This window comes from Triturus cristatus, chromosome 4_1, assembly GCF_964204655.1.
Source record: "Triturus cristatus chromosome 4_1, aTriCri1.1, whole genome shotgun sequence".
NCBI classification, from domain to species: Eukaryota; Metazoa; Chordata; class Amphibia; order Caudata; family Salamandridae; genus Triturus; species Triturus cristatus.
The window spans coordinates 567,234,815-567,256,495 of NC_140585.1; the positions used below are offsets into that span (position 1 = coordinate 567,234,815).

The 21,681-nt window shown below is 42.2% G+C and overlaps 1 protein-coding gene across 8 annotated transcripts in view; it reads right to left on the reverse strand.

Moving 5' to 3' along the window:
* CACNA2D1 (calcium voltage-gated channel auxiliary subunit alpha2delta 1) overlaps positions 1-21,681 on the reverse strand; it is a 1,735,709-nt gene that overhangs the window by 392,612 nt on the left and 1,321,416 nt on the right. For all 8 annotated transcript variants that reach the window (XM_085652892.1, XM_085652894.1, XM_085652893.1 and 5 more), the window contains exons 11-12: positions 7,386-7,544; positions 3,932-4,036 (exon numbers count right to left, since the gene is read on the reverse strand). In XM_085652892.1, the coding sequence (XP_085509018.1) occupies positions 3,932-4,036; positions 7,386-7,544 (264 nt within the window). The remainder of the gene's footprint in view (positions 1-3,931; positions 4,037-7,385; positions 7,545-21,681) is intronic.

Consider the following 21,681-nt stretch of genomic DNA (forward strand, 5'->3'; position numbering starts at 1 on the left):
CTGGGGCCGAGTGAGGCCGGGAAAGGAAGGGGATGTTTCAGAATACCCCATTTCCGTGCCTACTGCGGGTCTATTTTTCATCCATACATCGAGCACCTCTAGAACACAGCAGTGAGGCAGGATGCCATGGGAACGGGCAACTATCAGGGGTCAAGAGGCCCCTCAGGGCTCAGGGCCCTGGTACCACTGCACCGCTGCACCAATGGTAGCTACACCCCTGCTATTGCAGCTTCTTTCAAAACAAGTGAATCCATGCTGACAGAGGTTCCTCAGCAGCATGCTTGTTTTCTGTTCTCTGTTCTGTAATTCAGAGCAAAGAAAAAGCCATTTGGGACAAGAGGAAAGGAGGCAAGGCCCAGATGGCGCATTGGAATGTGAGATTTGTCTTTTCAGTGGACGACGTTTAATCAATTAGTGGCTATTTTTTTGTTTAATATCTGATTGGATTGATGGAGCATGTTGCTATTGATGGCAAGAGAGGGGTAACATGATTCAGGAAGAAGAATGCAAAAATGAAAAAAAAAAAAATTATTCAAGGACAGTATATTGATGAGGTTAGCGGTGGTCACTCCAGCTGCTTCTGCTGCCTCTCCCGGGTCTCTGCAGACCTAAGAGAGGATGGTGCAGGCAGATTAAATCCTTAAACCATCAACCAGCATCCTAACTATCTTTTCTCAATGCAGTGACCCCCTCTTTTAGAACGTCTTTCTGTGCAGCTCCATTCTATAATCAATGTTCTTCTAGAGACAGTGGACCACTCTGGTTGGGTGGTGGGAGGTCGTGAAATGGTGCAGGTGGCGGGATAAGGGTAGTGGATCAGGTTGCAGGGCACCAGGTAATCTCTGGTTCTCTGTTTTCTTTTTTTTCTGAGGGAGGGATGGCAGTGTGTAGGGAGAGTGGTTAGCAGGATATCAGACAGATCATTTTTAAAGGGTAGGGGAAAGGATGAGTGGGCACGGGAAATTAAATTCATGTTGTACATCACTTTTCCTTTACTCTATGGGATCAAGAGGATGAAATTACAATGGGGGATTGTGAATGGGCTGACATACACAACATACATATTTAGATGAACTAGCTATCAGTGGTGGGGAGTGTTCCACCCTGGGTTTCCAAAAGACATCCAGGGTAGCTTCAGCTATGTCTATGCATCGGTTTGGAAAGCAAACACATTATTACCAGCTGGCAATCTATTTTCTATATATTTTATGTAATCTATGCCAAGACCTCTTTTGTAATTACTTTACCTTACATGTAAATATAATTTTAGCCTCCAAAATTGTATCCATACATTTAGTTTGAGAATGAGTTGGCTTGTACCCTATTAAGTGAAAGTTCAAACCGCGTATAAAGTGGAAACATATATTGACTTACTGTTTATTAAGGCCATGTTATGAAACAATAATGTATCATCATATTGTGTGTTTCATTGCTGCATACCAATAATCTAAGGCTGATTGTGATTTATGGATGTTGCACAATCCCTTTTCAGCATAGCAGGTTAATTTCCACAGATGTAGTCAAGACAATGGGATAATTCAATACAGACTTTCAAACCGTAAAATGTCACAGGCATCTTACTGAGGGGATACTCAGTATGATGTTCAGCAAACAAGCAAAAACTTTTTCTCAAGTGAAAAATGTTGGTTTTCAGCCTGTTGCTTTCCTGTCTCTCAGTAGTACACACAATAACAATGGGCTGTTAACTTGAAGTACTCAGCTGGAGACTGCAACAAAAAGTCACCAGAGAAACAATGGCAAGACCTCCACACCATATTGCCTACGAAAGTATGTTGGAACGGGAATGTCCCCTGCATGGTATATTGGCATGTTTCCCTGCCCCATTGCATGTATATCTGATTTCCAGACTTTTATTTTGGCCCTAAGCATGTGCAAAGGAGCCTCGGCCATTCCCTAAGTGAAGTACTGGACCTGTAGTGTGCCATCATTGTGGTCAGCCCTGGGTATAGTGCAAACAGTGGTGGTAGAAGCAACCATGTTTTTTCTTTAGAAGAGATCAGTACCATTACCAGAGCTTTTTTTCTGCTCAATGTCACTGAGAGTGAGGCCCACTGGCCCACTTGTGCGAAGTGCTGCTATTGCCTGTAACGTCATATCCTTTCACTGACATCCCATATGTGTGTTGTATGTAGCACATGTGGTGGCAAATTGTAGCTCTGACTGAGGCCTAAGTAATGGATATCAGTGGGATCCATTTTGAATGGCCCTGGTCTGGTGTGGAACAAAATGGATGCTGATGATAGTTTCCCAGGCACTGAAGGTGTATCGCCTGTTTTCCTGGAGCTGAAGGGAGGAGGTGCAGACACTGTAGTGAAAAGAAAGGGGACCGGGCTACGTTTAGAAATTCTATGAGGTCTTTTGTTAGCAAAGAGCTGCTGGCTAGTCTTCCGGAACACTGCAATTTGGTGGATGATATGGGTGAGGGTGGGGCTGCCGCAACAGATTGTCAGCAGTCAGCAATATACAAAGTGAGCCTGCCCTTTTGTCTATCCCTGATTACTCCTTCAGTTGGGCTGATGACAGCCAGGTGTAGAAATGTAAATCTGTTACTGCCTCTGTTGTGTGTGAGGCAGACTGGAGACAGACTCTGAGAAGTATCACTGTTCACAACGGCTATGGCTGGAGAGCAGCCTGAGGAGGACACTTGAAAGGAGAACTAGCCTCACACAAGTTCTAGAGTTCGAGCAAGTGGATCCCCATCCCTTGTCTAAAGGTTGGGTATAAATTTGGTACCCAAGCACCCTACTTTGATCCAGTTTCTAGTCCGTTATGACCAGGGAAGTGTGCACTCAAAGGACTGCTGTGCAACCAGGGCAGGTGTATATCTAACAGCAAGTCTCTACTTGCTGCTGGTGGAGCTGTGGCTCTGAACTCAAACACCTAGAAACCTTCCAGCCTGTTGATAGAGGGAAGAAGAGAGAGCTGACTACACTACAGGGCATGAGGGAGGACTGCTGTGTCTTACGGAACTCCTGGTCTCTCATTCTGTTTCCTGACAGGAAGTGCTACCGCATCATTATCTTATGCTCATCCAGGGATGCATTGGAGTGACTGCCACAGACACAGATGAGGGATCAATTGAGTGACTGCTGGAGGACTGGATGGGGGTTACAACAGTTGTGATTGCTATAGGCCCAGGCAGTGACCAGATAACCACAGTTGGCATTTTGTTCTTCTAGGTGCTATTTCTACCTAAATCTGTTAAACCGCATATCTACGGTTTTACTACTTCGATTTTTCTCATTTTAAGAGTCAAATAATTTAATATATATTACTCCATTCATCTAAATTGGTGAGGGATTCTTATTGTGTTGTGTCTTTACGTTATTACTGTTTAAGTGCTGCACAGATCATTTACACATTGCCTCTAAGTTCAGCCTGACTGCTTCCTGCCAAGCTATCACAGGGTTAAGCACAGGTTAATTTAGTGACTTTTTGTGTTTCAACCTGAAAGGGATTGTGTTTGTTGCTTTACCAACCAAATACAACATTTCCGGCAGAGTTTATCAACATATCCAATATTATGCCACATTTACCATGTTCCACTTTAAACCTTGCACTGAAGGAAGACCTCCAGCTCCAAAATTAAACTAAGCCCCATCTACAGACATTGGCAGGTGCGATATCTTGGTGTGGGCAACCTCTGCTCCATTGCAGTCAGCCTGAAACTGCACACACACAAGGGTTTACTCTGCACTAACACCTTACATTGGGGGTTTACATTTTATAGGTGCTTCTGACCAAAAAATGTAAACATTTATTTCCCTGATTCCTACTGACTCATTATGGTGTCTTTTTGCTTATTATAATATTCTCTATGTTTCTCAATACGTTGGGATGTTTTTAGCTAACATTGTTAGTATTGTTAAACTTCACATAGGTACCACATTTTAGAATTGAGCACACTTACTTTTTTATCCTGGTTGTATTTAAGAAAAGTCTCTTGTGCTCGCTCCTCACCGCCATCAGTAAACAGCATAATAATCTTGTTACAGTTGGCTCTCGTAACATTGTCCTATATGAATCAGAAAAAGATAAACACATCTTTAAATATAGTCCAACGAAGTTGCGATATTGAAAACACTTTTGAGCAAAGGTGTTCATTCCCCACGTACCAATAGGAAAAAAATTAATGCCTCAATGCCCTGCTGTCTGTCACTGGTTTCTGCCTTCTTTCAAATGTCTATTAGTCCCACGCTTTATGCCATGAATATTCAATGTAAAAATGTTTACTGTAACACTTTTAAAAAATTGAGATACATCTGACTACCACTTGAATGATGTTTCCCGATTTTTTATATAAAATACTGGCACATAGGGTACATTGAATATTTAGACCGATGTGACGGCCACTTTCTATCCAGCTCTCAATCTGAGGCAATAATAGTGCACTTGGTTCACTTTATTTTTGTCATTTTATAGGAACTTATATTAAAACATGCAGTTACCCTGCAGGTAACCAGCTTGCATACGTTTCTGTACATCCATCTTCATATCAAAATGTATCCATACGACTTAAATGATTCCATGGCCGGCCTGTTCTTGAGATTAGCCCACGGTATGGACATAAAGCTATGTCCTCTGGAGGCCCGGGCTGCTGGGTTATCCTTACGATAAACAGATCTCTGTGCCTTTGTGAGGTTGTGCAGGAACAAACTTTGAATTTATGATTGAGCACCTCGAGTGACAGAGCAACGGGATCCACGTATAGATGGGTGAGGGAAGGTGCTGTGGGTGACATTGACATGGAGAAGTCAGATGGTCTGAGATTAACCAATTTTTGTTTTTGGGGGGCGGGGGGAACGAAATGAATTCTATTTTTGGGGGTGATTGAGAGCAAGGGAGTTCTCTGCGATTCAGTTCTGAATGCTTACAAGAACACATCACAGAGGTTCTATTCTGATGGAGATATTAGTGCTGTCTGCCTATTGCTCATTTGAGAGCCCTGCTCCTTCGCATATGTGTTTGCTAAAGGGACAATGTATTCAGAATACATTGTCCCTTTACCAAGTCAGGAAATTATAATGATGGCACTTTATGGGGCTTCAAAGAACTTCTAGAAAAGTATGCCCTTCATGAAGGTCGGTTCTTAGCGTTTGAACTCATGCAGATAGCACTCCATGCCCAATGACAGACGGCTCCACGTGAGCTCTTACAGACCTTGCACATATAGAGATTGTGCCTTAAACTGGTCCAGTGGCTGTATCACGTTCCGCTACAACCTGTCACTATAGAGTTGTCCAGGCTCCCAGTCAGGTGGGAAGGTGACATTAGCAGGGTGTTGTTTAATTACAAGCAATGGCTAGGAGTGGTGCAATACCCCGACAAACTATCACATGACTCTGAATCCCAGCTGATCTTGTTTTATGTTCTCCACGGGGCATACATCGCCCCTTCCAGCATGAGGAAAGTTTCCCATTTCCCTTCTACCCACTGCCCTCAATGTAAGACCATGGTAGCTAATTTCTTTCATATGTTGTGATTATGTGCGCACATTGCCCACTACCAGCATGGTTTGACAGACACACTAGCTGTCGCCATTGGAAAGTTCAACTTATGCACTCCTGAGGCCAGTTTATTGGGCTTATTCAAAAGATATATATATGGCAGACACGGTGCAGACCAGACTGGTTAATTTGGCTCTCATACTAGCTAACTCACTATAAGAATGGCTTGGAAGAGTGCGGCACCCCTTCACTATTTAAATGGCAGAGTGCATTGACATAATGGATGACGGTGTATACGCAGATGAAATGAGAGGGCTTCGCAAATTCCCAATTGCACACAGATGAAGTGAGCTCACTGGACAATTCCAGACCCCCATCGAAAATTACAATGAACCCCCTGAAGGTTTAACATGAAGCAACACGAGATATTTCCTGCAAAGTAACAGATGCATCCTCAATACACAGAAAGCCTGCTGGAGGTGCCATGAGGGTAAGATTGTGATCATCAATGATTCCACAGAGGACACCAGTAGCACAGGGGTGCTGCCAGCCCAGCACACAGGGATTAAGGGGTCTGATTTCCTGGCATATGGGGATAGTTTCAATGTGCCCCTCCCCCCCATTAACACTGAAGCCACCCCTCTAGTAACACCTACCTATTGCAGGTTTAAAAAGTGAGGTCCGACGAATTATTCTTTTGCTGTTATTTCTATACAGAGTTAGAATAAAGGGTTTGTCTTTGCAGTTGTGGCATATATTGCTGTTTACACATCGATGGATATTTGAGGATATTTTATAATCTTAGGTATATCTATTCTCATGAATAGGCGGTGTATCCCTGTGAATACTGTTTCCTGGTACCTGTTTGCATACGAATCTGCAACAGGAACTATATATGGTTGAAATGACTGGAAGTATTTGCTGCTCCCAATAAAAAATAAAGTTTAAAAAATAAAAAGACATAAACCCGCTGAAGGATTTTTATTTCCGTTTAGAGACTCTTTTTATTTACAGTCTAAATAATTACCACATCAGCATTGCAAATATTATTCGATTTCACTCATAAGCAGAAACATTAACACAGCGAAAAAGAAACATTTCTTGCAAGATTATTGGCCATTTTACCATGTAACAAAATTATAATTCAATGCTCTTCGGAAATGATGAAATAATGAATCCAACTTGCAGTGACTTAAATATGCAGATAGGGAAGTTTGCTTACAGTCAGAATGAGGCGCTGTTTCTTGATAACTGAACCAGAATGGATCGTGGTCAGTAAGGCCAGCGGCGGCTCCTTCGCTATGGTGGAGGAGCATCGCCCCCCTTCCAGCAGCCCGAAGAAAAAAAAACGATAATAAAGAGTGGTTTACCATCGTTTTATTTTTGTCACTGTCCCAGAGTCTTGGGGCGGGGCCAGGGGATAACAGGCACCCACAGGAGTGGTATGCACTGTTATCAGTGCATATGACAGTTTGGCCGGCCATCTCAGGCCGGCCAAACCGTCATGCGCACTTTGCATGTTCTCAACACAGGCTGCATCACAGCCTGCCTGAAGAACATGCCCAGGTTCACAGTACCTGGCTGAGCGCCGAACCACGGTGCTAAGACCAATCATAATGCTTCAATGCAGCGTTGTGATTGGCTCAGGGGAGCCTGGGTGATTCCGCCTGGAGCAGAGAGAGGACAGGAGGGACGACGAGAAGAGATACAGAAGCAAGGAGGTAAGATTTATTTTTATTTTTTTATTACGCACCTGCCCCCCACCCCTGATCCGTGCCAGCTACCACTGAGTAGGGCCTGGGGGAATGGGCTCGTTCAAGGAAGATCTTTCAGTAAACTTTTTACTTTTAAATGAATTTTTAAATATTCACCCCTCAATAGACTGACTGCACTGACAGACCTGAGTGTAAGACTTACATGAAGCAGCTGGTCAAAGGCAAAGGTAAAGCCCTTTTTGTAGTCAGTAGTTCCTTTAGCCGAGATCCGATGGACGGCATCCTTCAACACTTTCTTATTTCTGACGTTCGCCTGCACAAGGTGTGGGAAGCACCCAACATTCTGTGCGTTGTTGTTAAACTGTAAAACAAAAGGCATTCACATTAGGATGTCACCATAAACTGTGAACACGAGTTTTATGCGTCCTTTTAGTTGTTCCGTAGTAATGTTGGGTAATTAGAAGACTAAATACATGAATTTTAATTATGCTACATAAGGAACACACGTTACCGAGAGTGAAAGTCAACTAAAAACCAAAGCAAACAAGAACTAGAAATATTCAAAATATGTGTCAATAATTTCCTACGGGCAAATGACAGGTGCTCCTATGCCTCCATTCATTTTTAAAAATAAAAATAAATGCAGTACAAAGATTAACATATATATATATATATATATATATATATATATATATATATATATATATATATATATATATAAAGTTGCAAATGGCTCCTACTGGAACGCTGGGACCCTCGAAGGGTGGCGTACACTTCGGTGGAGCGTACCGGTACTTTAATTCCAAACCAAAAGTCAGTCACGTACGCTCTCAGGAAGAATCCAGGCAAGCAACAATCTTGATATCCAATTTTAATCCACACAACGCGTTTCGGCAGAAGCCTTGATCACATGATCTCTAAAAATGTTTCCAATCAACAGCCTGTGTGTACCTCGTTTTATAGACTATTTGATGATGTTTACATGTTCTTACCATATCACATGTTCACATGAACAAAGCTGACCCTCTCACCTTCAATACCAGTGTACTTCAGAAACTAACTCTCAGAGTGAGGAAAGCAAAGTTCATCCATCACTAGTAGGCTGTATATAACGTTGAAATCCACTTCCATAGCTTTCCTTTTATATTTGGACTACTTTTATAATTTGGGGGAATTCAAAAGGAGTGCAGGAATCCGCTGGGTGGGCTGCAAGAGTCACAGGCTCCCAAGAGTCCGTCTGAAATTTGTTTGTGAATTCAATTTTTGAGTATGCGAAAGCACTTAATGCGTATTCACAAATATACGCCTGATAATGTCTTATTTACAACTGATAGGATTTAACACAGTGGAGCTTATTTACAAGCCCCTTGTGCCGCCAGTACATCACCATTTCCCATAGTAAAAGGGGTGCAAGGGGTTTGTGAGTAAGACCCACTGACTTCTGGCAGGTTTAAATGCATTTACTACTACAGATGTGTGTGCAGTTGTAAATTCCACTCGAGAATTGGGAAATGGGGATTTCAAGACAAGGTTTGCCTCTGGAGTTTGGGAATGCCTTATACATGTATGGTTGTGGACATTTCCAAACTTCGATCCAACCGCTTTTCCTCTCTGGAAATCATCGGAGATTTAATTCAGACATTTGATGGTGCGGCTGTGGGCCAGTCTTCATGTCCACCACTGCATAAAGAAGAACCCACGTATTCAGGACAATTCATCTATGTAGCTGAGAAGTAAAGTATGACAATTATATAATTCCTTATTGACCTGGCTTATATTTGACATCATATTTTGATAAGGGAATGCTTTTGAAACACAGCTAATTAGTATTTTTTAAACTGAAAGCAACCATTGAAATGGTTGGATATTCACATCCATAATTTCAGATTTATAATTTATTTTAGAATTTCATCATGTTGTATGTGTCTATATTCATATTCCATCCACATATATATACATTTTGAGCTCTTAATGTTTAATTAATCTTTATTCTTAAATGCATTATTTATTTTATTCAGTACTATTTAAGTGTTAACTTGTGAGAAAGTGCTTCTTTTGCATAGCCATCTCCATTTATTTGCAGACTGATGCTACTACTTTTTTAAAACTGTGCACAGAAGTAGTGCTGTCTAGTCATCAGTGTATGCGCTCCAACCTTTATAATGTGGTAACATTGGCTAATCCCCAATTACATATTTAACTTTCCTGTATGGACATGGGATATAGTCTAAGAAATTACACAAGTGACATAGAAAGTTACATTTCCGCTGTGGACTGCAGCACCTATCATGCTACTCATTAGGTTAACAAAGAAAATATGGCTTCAGGTCTACATGTGTGGCCCAACTCCCGCAGCTTTCAAACCTGCAGGCAGAACTTACAAAATAAACTTTTTGACAGGAGGGAAACCCTACTTTTAAACATCAAGTAAGTCACCCCTAAATTGGCCTTGTAGCCCATAAAATAGGATGCCTGATATTTAAAAATGAAACATATAAGACGGCTCGGCGATGCAGCAAGCACCAGGTAAGTGGTTTTATTAATTGTTTTATTTAATTTTACCTACTCTGTCATCAGTCAACCTCCCCACACTCCCTGCCTCACCACCTCCTCACCCCACCGCTATTACCTGTGCCGGCTGCCACTGGGAAAAGAATAGAGTGGGTAGTTCTGGTCATTTGATAGAAAGTAAGACTGATGTGATTGTTGGTCTCCTTAGTACTCAAAGAGAGTTGGGGGTAGAGTATGATATTAATCAAGTCATCGTCAGGCCTTTAAGGATTTCCTTAGTTTAAGGATTCTGGAATACCTATGTAAGGCTCTTCAAGTTTTTCCCTAAAGACACCAATGCTGGCATTCGGTAATGGAATGTAACAAAATAGCAACATGGAAACATCAAATAGTTGTTTGCTAACAGTGATATCTGATACATATGAGACATTTGAATGCTGTCCGAACCCAATAGGTAGAAAAGCTTACATCACCTAATCCCAAGAAATTAGTGGTAGGAGGCAGGCTTCAGATACATTTCCCACATTTAGTAAGTCCTGGATAGGTAAGTAATTGCCTCTGATATATACTACTCTGCTACAGACTGTTTGTGCAGTGTGCTAGAGGAAAATGTACCCCTTATGTCTTTTAGCACCATGAAGGCAAAGCACTAGGAAAACAAAATGTAAGCACTTATTCCCAGTCAGTGACAGACCTAGTGATAACTGACAACATTAGGGAGTGCCTTAAAGATTTGAACAAATCAAAATGAGAACTAAGGGGCTCATTACGATGGCGGAACGATCGCCACCGCCGGGCCGGCGGTGGCGATCATTCTGCCATCTTAATGAGATTTACCCACCACGATATTAGGATGGTTGTGGGTATCGCAGTGGACGCAAAGTCCGTCCGCCGCTTTACCGTCGGTTGCAATCTTAACGATTGCCTGGCGGGCGGAGCACGAGCACTAATATGGTGGCGGTGCCTAGCAGGCACCGTCCACCATATTAGGATGTGGGGACTGAAAGGCCTTTCCATGGCGGCATCGCCGCCATGGAAAGGCTGGCGGGGATTGGGTCCAGGGGCCAGTTGCGGGGCCCCCTTATGTCTGGGGGAGGTGGGGTGCACTTGGGGGGTACCTATGGTACCCCCCTACATTTCACTGCACCAAGTGGCAGGCACAGTGTGGTGCCTGCCATGTGGTGCAGTGAAATGCCAGACATGCAATTTTAACATCTCGGCAGCACCCGGTCGCATCCTAGTTCGCGGTGCGGGACTGCCGCATGTCTGGCAGCCGGTCCCAACACCACAGGGATGCCGGCATCCTAATGAGCCCCTAAGTCCTTCTTTTAGGTTTGTACTGTGTTTTTACACGCCAAAATGTTTTGAGTCACTGTCTTTATCACTTTATAATATATTTGTGTGCCCAAAGATACAATGAAACGTCATGGTGAAATTGGGCATCGTTCACATACTTATTCTGTTTACATAAGTTGAATTTTGTTACCCAAAAAAGGAAGTCTGACTCCTGATATTCAGAATTAAGGGGCATATTATCAAGAAACGGTGTTAACATTATCGCTGCTTTAGCGGCAGAAAACTGCCGCTAAAGCGGCGAGAATGGGCTTGATAATATGCCCTTGAGAATTCCCATAGAAGCCCATGTTCTGGTGTCAACATGGGCTTCTATTGGAATTCTCTGCGGCATATTATCAAGGTCATTTTTCTGCCGCTAAAGCAGCGATAATGTTAACACCGTTTCTTGATAATATGCCCCTTAATTCTGAATATCAGGAGCGATAATTTTAATGCCGTGCTTGATAATATGCCCCTAAAATCTCCTGACATTTACCGCAGATGGAGTTTAGTACAGCAGAAATTCATTAAGCTCAAAATAGACACTAGACAGCATAATATATCTACAGTTTAATCTCTCACGGTAGTTTGCGGTAATTTTTTATAGGGCTTACTCCCTGCGGCGCCTACTTTAATTTTAATTTAATTGGACCTTTCCTCCTTAGTTTTATTTTCCACTTCTTAAGAAATAATTACTACTCAGCAATACAATATAAAATAAAAATCTAAAAACATACAAATGCTCTTTTGCATTTCAGAAGATACATATTCAAGTGACTTAAATGAGAATTTCATTTTTAAATTGTTTATACACATACAGTGATCGTTATTCACAGCAAACTTGAAAAGCATCACACCAGTACGTTTCTGAAAGTGAATGGTTTAAACTGTTTTGCAATTTTTTCTTATTGTGTTTTGTGCTTCATGAATATTTCTTGCATAAACCTATAACGATCAATGTACACTTCCTTCGTGAATATTCCGTTTTCAATTGTTGGCCTGCCTTGCCGTTTTCATTTAAGGTATTTTTTCGGAACATTTTAATTTGTCATTGCTACAAAGTTGGACATCTGCTTTGGGTTTTGCTGTCAGAAGTTTGATGCTTGAGGGCATATTTCATCAATCTGAAGTTCCTATTCAGCCCATGTGTGAAATGAATATTCAGTGATGACTGGAGCCTGGTTAAATTGACTGATTTAATGCACTGCCCATGACTTTGCAAAAACAATAAATAATAATTCGCCATGTCTGCAAATCCTGCTTTGTGTGGCCACGGCTGGGACAGACTGGCTGAGATGGAAGCTAAGCCTCTGCATTCATTCACTTGATTGTTAGCATCAGTCTACAGCTTCTCCACACCCTGCCACTGCGGATCTCGTTAGTGTTTGTTTTAGGAAGACCGTCTTCCTGGTGTGGCTGTAGTGGCACAGTTGACTCTTTACCAAAGAGTTTGAAGTTGAGTTTCGGAGCATTAGAGGTGTCCTCCCCATCCAAACATATTTCCTGTTACCCCAAAGGTCTGGAGCTGCGGGGATTCTGCCTCATGGAGGTGGTAGTGCACAGTTCCATGCCTCCAGGGTGGCACGTTAAAAACTGTGCATGAATAATGGACCAGTGGTTGGTGGTCAGCCAATTAAAGTACAGTGTCTGTTTTTGTAGTGTGGCAACACTTGTCAAGCGGCCGGTGCAGTTGAGCACGGAGGGGCGGTGGGGCGGGAGGGGGGTAGTTGAAAGATGACACAATAGGATTTATTTATTTATTTTTCCCTATTACATCACCTGTCGACTTTCTCCCCTCCCGCCCCAACTGCCACCTCACCGCCCACCAAGCTTACATGCACGGGCTGCTGCTGTGGGTTACCAAACTGGGGCATGCAATCACAGCACACAACTCTCAAGCAGAGCGCTGCACGCCCATGCTCTGAAGCCAGTGGCCCTACACTGTCAATCACACTGTAAATGTGTGTGCAGGTCCTGCTATACTACCGCGGAGAGCGCCATCCCGACGAGGTGCAGAAGACTGGGATGCTGGGATACTGGGAATGTCACAGGGTGAACTATGGTTTGCATCGGTGCTTGTGGCTGTCTGTCTCAGACTGATATTGTCATTTGCTTACTCAGGACAATGTTGCCCTTGCAAAATGGTGGGAATTGTTGCTACACTGTACACATCACAGGAATGATGGTGCGCAATCAAAGTATAATGCTGGTCCTGCCATACTAGTACAAATTTGTGTAACATTGTAGGTATTTATGACATGACAGTGCCCTTTACCTCTATCAGATATTCGTCCAAAAATATTCACTTTTGATTCCATTGCTTCATCATTTGTCTAATAGAAGGATCCTCTTCCACCACACAAATTCCACTGCAGGAAGATGGCCTAGTTTTCATCACTCAGGTGCTGCAGGTTGGATAGGTATTTATGCCACTCCACTTTCAAAGATCCCAGACTGCCATTGTTATACACGCGAGTCTTAAATAAGTCTATTACAGACATAACAGTTGTCTTCAAGATTTGCTTCACACTTTCAACTTGAAAGTGTGAAGCAAATATTGAAGACAACGAACATAGATCGTTCTATGTCCATTCTGAGTCTCTAGCATGTATGCAAAAAAGGCACACCAAACTCTCCATGATAGTAATCTACACATGCTTGAAGATTATACTGAGCCTGGATTAAAAGCCAAAGCAAAGAAACAGAATCTTTTGTAATATTTACATGGGAGGTTCAGGAAGAAAAGTGAGACTGCTCACATACACTGCCTCACTCACACCTTCTGTTATGCACCTGGAAAGCCCATCCATTCCATGAAAGGGTGTTCCATAGAAGAGAATGAAATAAAGGCCTGGGATTTGATGCGGTCATTTGGACCCTTTAGGCAACCATAAGATCCCTGAAAGGAAACAACATGAGTGCTAGGTAGCGGATTTGCTTTAAACCTAATTATTACCTTGATGTTAAGTACTGGAAAATATGTAAGAAAGCTGCTTTGCTGCCATCATGACCTTTTGCACACGGTTTTTCATGTCCGCTTCTTATCAGTTCTAAACTGAAGTAGGTGTAATTTAAACATAGTTCTTATTGTGAACAAACGCTAAAAAATAAGTAATTGCTAAATAAATGCTTTTTTCACACATTTAATCTCTCACAGTTCTAAATGATCCTATAATATTACACACTTTGCTATGATTTGTTATATTTTTATAAAGGTATCTTTATTCATATATTCCTTAGATAAGGTATATGAATTTTCTCCAGTCTCTAATGCCGCACTACAAGTTGCAGTACACTTCTCGGAGCATTAATGCCAGGTGGCATACAGCTTTGAGCCATTATAGGTAGCCAGGTCCCTCCTGCCCTGATAATTCCAGACCTGAAGACACCGGAACCCAGTTTCAAGATATGTAGATTGCCCCTTAGTGAAACCACTGCCGTGACTGGGAATGGGGCTGCCTGGGAGAGCACAGCCTGGGGCCCTCCCGACCTCTGCAGAACTATAGAACTGTGGCCTGCCCTAGACCTGACCTACGCGGAACCCCAAGTAGCATTAATCAATCAACTTTGAAACATTAATAAAACTGCTCAAGCTGTGAGAAACGTTTGTTGAGTGCACAACTATTTGGCGGAACAACTCAGACATTCAAAAGCTGGGGCTGCAAGATTTGATAGGGTAGCCTCCTTTTTTTGGTTTAACCATCAAGCTGTACTACAAACTCCACTAACTGCCAAGAGGCAGTTTATTGTGGTCAATTTCGATTTTAAAATGTATAAACTGATCTTGGGGCACCAGTGAAATAAGATATATGCCTCATGTGCTGTGTCTGCAACATTTACTGTGCCTCATACAGTCAGTGGACAGTTGCGAAGCAGGATAATTTGTTCTCGCTTATAGATCATGCAAATGGTGCTCCTTCAAAAGCCTTATGTTCACACATATGGGCACACTCAAATAGCATTTGTAAAATCCCTAGTTATATTCACTATAAGAGAAAAAAAACTGGTCAACTTTGCTCACTCCTTAATAAATCACAGAAACTATTTCAGTAAGATAAAGACAGATAAATAGAAAGGAAGACAGAGCACTAGAATGAGGAGGATCTCTGGAATATGTAAGTTAAATAAAAATGCTATGTTATGCATTTTTGTATGATGTGCATATGACCGGGAAGGGCATCCTGGCCATTCAAGAAGGAGGGCAGCCATAGCTGGGGCCTATTAGAGAAGACAGGTTTTCAGTTTCTTACAAAATTCTGGTACTGAGCGGGTGGATCTTTTGTGCTGCGGAAGGTTGTTCCAGACTTTAGGAGGCAGGCACGAGTAAGCACTAGCTCTTCAGATGTGGGTGAGTAGGAGGCCAGCCGAAATGAAGTTTCTGGTCAGGGTGTGGAAGCTGATGTGGTTGTTCAGGTAAACAGGGCCTACATTGTACAAGTATTTAAATGTGTGTGCGAGGACCTTAAAGAATATGAGTTTATGAAAAATAGGCTAGTGGAGGTTTTCCCAGATGTGCGGACACATGAGTGTGGGATGGGAGTTTCAGTGTGAACTGGCTGCTGTGCTTTGGATCACCTGGAGTTTCTTGGTGAGATGAGTGGTGATGCAGATGTACAGTGTGTTCCCCATAGTCCAGCCTGCTAATGATGAGGGTTGTGTGGCAGTTCTTCAGCTGTTGAGCGATATCCATAAGAAAATGTTTCTTTATTGTATTCAAAATATTTTATAGAAATTGTATAAAGTACATGAACAATTAAATCAATAAATAATATCAGCAAATATGTGTTGACGAACAAAAGTAGTGTCATACACGTCATCTATATCTGTTCGAGACAAAGGTAGATAGAAACAGTAAAAAATCTAAAATAAACAAATTATAAGAACATACATAGGGCTACTTATGAAATACTGATTCACAATATAGAAAATATATATGTATAACTAGCAAGTTGGAATTATATATATCCAGGGTTTCCCATAATAGATGTGATTGAAGTGGACGTTTTGGTTTTGTTAAAAGAGAATCCAATAGCTCATAACGATGGCAGAGAGACCGCCACTGCCGGGCAGGTGGTGGCTGTCCCTCCCCCATTTGGCTCCCATTTCCCCCGCCACATTAGGATGGCCGGGGGAATCGTGCCACAAGCGTGGCGGGCGCAAAAAGATTCCGCCACAGGCAATCATTGTGATTGCCTGGGGGAGCAGATCAAACCGGGGATATGGTGGTGGTACCTAGCAGGCACCGCCCGTCCGATCACAATGCTGGCGTCAGCGAGCCTTTCCATGGCGGCTGAACCGCCATGGAAAGGCTGGCAGAGGCTAGCTTCGGTGGGCCTGTTACGGGCCCCCTCGGGGGGGCCAGTTGTGCACTGGGGGGGTACCCATGGTATGCCCCTACATTTCCCTGCACAACGTGGCAGGCACCGCGTGGTGCCTGCCACGTTGTGCAGGGAAATGCACAACATGGCCATTTAAATTTGCGGCGGGTGCTGCAGCCAGCAGCACCCGCCACAATGTTAAATTGCCAGATGCGACCGCTGTAATTAGGGGTGCGGGACCGCCGCCTGACAGGCGGGCGGTCCCGATCTCGCTACGGAGTATGCCCGCCATCGTAACTGGCCCCTTAATTCCTTTCCTTAGATATAAAATCTCAAGCCACCAAACGTGCATGGATAGAAGTTTAGCAGATTTCTAAATCATAGTGATAGATTTAAAAGCACACGAAATTAAAAGATCACATAATTTCATATCCATATATATTAAAGCAATAATGAGTGTAGAGGAATTATTTATAATAATGTCAAAGGTTAGAGGAATATTAATCCAAAACATATGAAAAATTCTATCCCAGATATTGGACCAAAATTGAAAAATAATCTGGCAATCAAAAGCATATGTAAAAGGTACCGGGTGCCAAGTTACAATGCCAACAATTTGTTTTATCAAAAAAATTGGAATCATGTCATTTGACAGGAGCCCGATAGCAATCACTTAATATAAATGAATTAGACTGACGGATAGAGGAAAGTAACCATCTAGAGATATTGCAGAGTCACATTATTTTTTTATTTGCTGTGGGGTATAATTAGAAGGGGAAGGCGGAACTCGCGGAGTTTTACTCCATGGAATTCTGCGGAGTTACCGAAAAACCCGGTTAAATTTCATGGAGTTCCGCAAGTGACAGAATTCTGGTTCGACGTACTGCTCATGGTGATTTCTAGCAGCTGGACCTTTATCATGCGAGAGGGCGCTGCTTCTTTCTGCCACTTGAGCGGCAGCTTTTGCATCATGACCGACAAAATTCTTAACATGAGCGGTAGTGACCTGCGACAACCACCAGCATTGAGAAATCTCGCCGGGAGGTTGTCTAGTGCTCATTTTTTCTCGCTCGCACTTGCCAACTTAACGTTGGGGAGCTGCGTGCGAGAAAAACTCTGCCAGTTGGTGGTTGGTGGAGTTTTTGCAAAAGAGGCAGAGTGGAGTTTACCTCCCACCCCTAAAAATTAGTACAGAAATTGGAGCTCCAAAATTCACATAATTTAATGAAAAGGGAATTCAGTGAGTATTATTTTTTTCATATGTTTGTGAAGTAATATGACCAGAAAATCTATGAATATGTAATAAGAAGCTTCATATCCGAACATTGAGGATCAGGAATAGAACAGTCATAGGCATTAAGGATGGCATTGAAGAGTATAACATATTTACTGTATTATGAGAGAGGGATATGAAATTTAGCTTGTATTTCTGAGAAGAACAAAAGCATATTGCTGTGAAAGATGTCAGAAATTGAAAATATTCCAGCATCAATCCATTTATTCGAACAAGAAACTGGTGTATTTAGTTTGATCTTGTTATTAAATAATGTATCAACATTGGCTAATGCAAGTTTTGTTGCATTAAGAATTGGAGAATGAGACCCTAATTCTTGAAGGTCCATGGTAAGAATTGCTCATAAAGGAAAATGTGGAGCCATATCCCTCTCAATTGGAACCCATTTGGGAGTCAAATAGGGTTCTGGATTTGAAAACCAATGAACACTTTATGTTTTAAAAAAAGAAAAATTATATTTCTGAAAGTCAGGAATACCAAAAACACCCCCCAATTTTTAGAATTCCAGGGTTTATATTGAATCCTTGAGGGATTCTTATTCCAAAGAAATTGATATAGAATGTCTTGATGTTCTTAAAGAAACTGAAGGACTATCACAAACAGACTAGAAGTACACATGGACATTTTTACGCTAATAAGATTGATCAAGCCCTAAACTGCTCACAGGAGCTATTCATCATTGTAAAATGATTAACCTCCTTGGATCGGCTTTCTGCAACCACTGCCCCATCTGTGGAGGGTTGCAATCTGACCTCCCATTTCTTTCGGGATAAGTATCTAAAGTGTATGAATCCTTTCCGATAGCTGTGAGAGATGCCTCATGCCTTGAAGTTTGGTTTATACCAAGAGAAGTTAAGGTAGAACTCTCCAGTTTTAAGTCCCTAACCACAGATGAGCTAAGTGCTCTGATTGGTAGAGTGAAATCAGGCTCCACTAAAGATCCTGCCTCTCCCATGATTCTGGGACAAGGGACGGAAGCAATCTTACCTGGACTGTGTGACCTGTTAAATAAATCTTTTGTACTGGGGCAAGTCTGCTTGAGGTGGAAGAAGGCCATTGTTGTGCCACTACTGAAAAAATCTAATCTGGACCCTGCATGCCAGAAAATTTCAGGCCCATCTCCCTACTTCCGTTTTTTGCCAAAGTGGCCCAGAAACATGTAAATGAACAGTTAATGAGTATTGTTGAGGCTAAGGATTTATTGCACGAAGCCCATTTGGGCTTCTGCCAACAGTTCATCATGGAGTCATCACTACTGTTAACCTCAGAAAACCTTAGACAAATAGGTGACGGGGTCAAAATGGCTGCACTGATTATGGTAGACCTGAGTGCAGCCTTCGACACTGTCTCCCATGGCCTTCTAGCCGCACCTTCATAGTGGTTCAAAAGCCATTCCTTTCTGAGGTCAACTCACTGTGGCAGGGAGTGCCCCAGGGTTCTGCTCAGAGCCCTACTCTGCTCAATCTATACATGCACCCCCTTGCAGATGTCATCGAGTGACATAGCTTTAACATCACGTTGTATGCCGATGAGATGTAGCTTATCATCACTCTGTCTCAGGATTTGGGAGCCTCGGCAGTTCAGCTGAGCTCTTGCCTGGTTGATTTAGCAGAGTGGATGGACCACAGTTGCCTCAGGTTTAATGCTGGAAAAACCGAGGTTCTCTTAGTAGCGAAACAACCTTCCATATGGTCCTCAGATTGGTAGTCAGTTGCACTTGGTCCGCTGCAGATTCCCAAGCTGAAATTGAAAAACCCTGGAATATGGTTTAATGCCAATCTATCATTCAAAAGCCAGATTTCTTGTCTGGCAGGAAAGTGCTTCAGAATCTTGAAATTCTTGAGTAAACTCCTGGGCCTTCTCTTAGACGCTGCCAAGAAATCAGTAGTACAGGCACTGAGCATGTCCAGGCTGGACTATTATTATCATGCTATACCTAGAAGCCTCAAAAGGTAGATTGACAAAACTCCAAAGAGTGCAGAATGCAGCATCATTGCTGCTGCTTAATATCTTGATGCGGTCATTCATGGGGCCAGCTCTTGCTAAATTACGTTTCTGGTGAGAATGAGAGTTTCATTTAAAGCCATACATCTCTGCCACATAATCCTGAATGGGGTCAGGACCTTGATACTTACATCCGCTAGTGAAATCGAATAGACCGATTAGAAACCTCAGATCTGCAGGAAACTCGCTCGCTATGATGCCTAGGGTGAAATACCCGTATGGAAGAGTGTTCCTTTAGCTTCTTGGCCCTGAAATTGCGGAACACTTTGCCTTTATATTTGAGACAGGAAGGGTCACAACCAGACTTTCTCAAGAAACTCAAATTTAGAGCCTTCCAAGACCGCCATTTAAGGGTTAGTGCTGGAGTCTGCATTTATAGTGCAGGGACACTCCAGTTCCAGTAACCAGGCACTTTACAAATCACGTAATAATAATAAACATAATAATAATAAACATAATAATAATAATAATAAGAAGAAAGAAAGTATGGCAAATGATAGGTAGCATTGATAATTTATATAGCATTTGTGGAGTTATTACCATTATAATAGTTTCAAGGCTTCCCCACCAAGATAATTATAATGATGACCATTAATCCAGTGTCTCTGTAATATTCATTTTTTGCAATTCAAATCAACTGTGGCATTTTTTGAATTTTGCAAAGAAATTGCCCAAGTAGAGGATATGCTCTAAGGGCCTGAGCTGCTGACGTTGGAGCCGATGGACCCAATTTGGAGTCTTGGCGTCGGCTCAACAGCCTGTAGTTCTAGGGAAATCACTGAATCTCCCTGTCCCTACAATTCACCGCCTTCAGATCCTCAGCGGTGATTTGGCGTGCTTTACAAATCCTGGATTTATTATTTATTTATTTGTTTTAGATCACGATGAATTCCAAATAATGTTAGTGCCACTTAAAATGTAGCCTGTACAGTAAATATTTAATGGGAAAATTCGGTTATTTTTCACAAAGTACCTGTAGATGCGTCAAAATTCACAAGGCCAAACAGCCAAAGAGCTTATTCCCGCATGTTATGTTATTCACAACTGATAGGATAACTCCTTCAGTAGATTGAGCAAGTCGAAAGCCTGCTTGGTGTGAATCGAGGAAGTGAGTGTCCTCTAAGAAGGAGCATAGACAGCTAGCCAAATGTGCTAGTTAGGGTAGCAAGGATATGGGGCAATAGTTTTTCAAGCTGTGTGGCCGTCAACAGCTTTCTTGAGTAAAAAGAACACTATTGCCTCCTTGAAGAAATTGGGAACTACCCCTTGGCTCAAAGACCTATTAAGGAGGGATAGGACTGGGTCTGGAAAGAGGGAGAAAATTTATTTTAGGATCTTCAGAGACAGATGTAATTAGGGGAGCCTGACTTTACTTTACTTAGCAGGTCCACGAAGCGCATCTCGGTAATAGTGGGCAGCTTGGACATTATGGTGGGGTTCCTGTCATTAATTTGCATTGTTGTGGGGGGAGGTTTGGGTGGGATACTGTCTTTGATTACTTTGATGTTGTCAATAAAGAAAAAATGGAATGCTTGCATAAGGTCTGAGTGGGATCGTTGCAGTCACTCTGTTGGGACTGGCTAATTTGGCGCAAATTCCAAAGATTTCCTTAGATTTGTTTAAGTTAATGATTTTACCTGTGAAAAAGACAAATTCACTGTATATAATTGATTTTTTGTAGTTTTTTGAGGTGAAGCAGGTAGACTTCCATTTCTCCTGGTGAGTATCCCTTCACCAATTGCATTTGGCCCGATGGAGTTCAAGTCTTGCTACTTTTAACTCTTCAGAGAACCATTTTGATGCATTGAGTCACCTGATTCGTCTGGTTTTTCAGAGAGGGGCATGGAAGTTGCTAGATTCTGTTAACCAAGCAGTTATTCCTTCTTCGTGTTAATATTGGTCTTTGTGATGGGAGGAGTAAATTCCAGTGAGTTACAAAACAATGCAATATTGACTTTGCCTCAATGTGTAGATGGAACTCCTATATTACTGGAGGTCTAGGAAGGGCCAGATAAGTGAGTAAAAATCTAATTAGA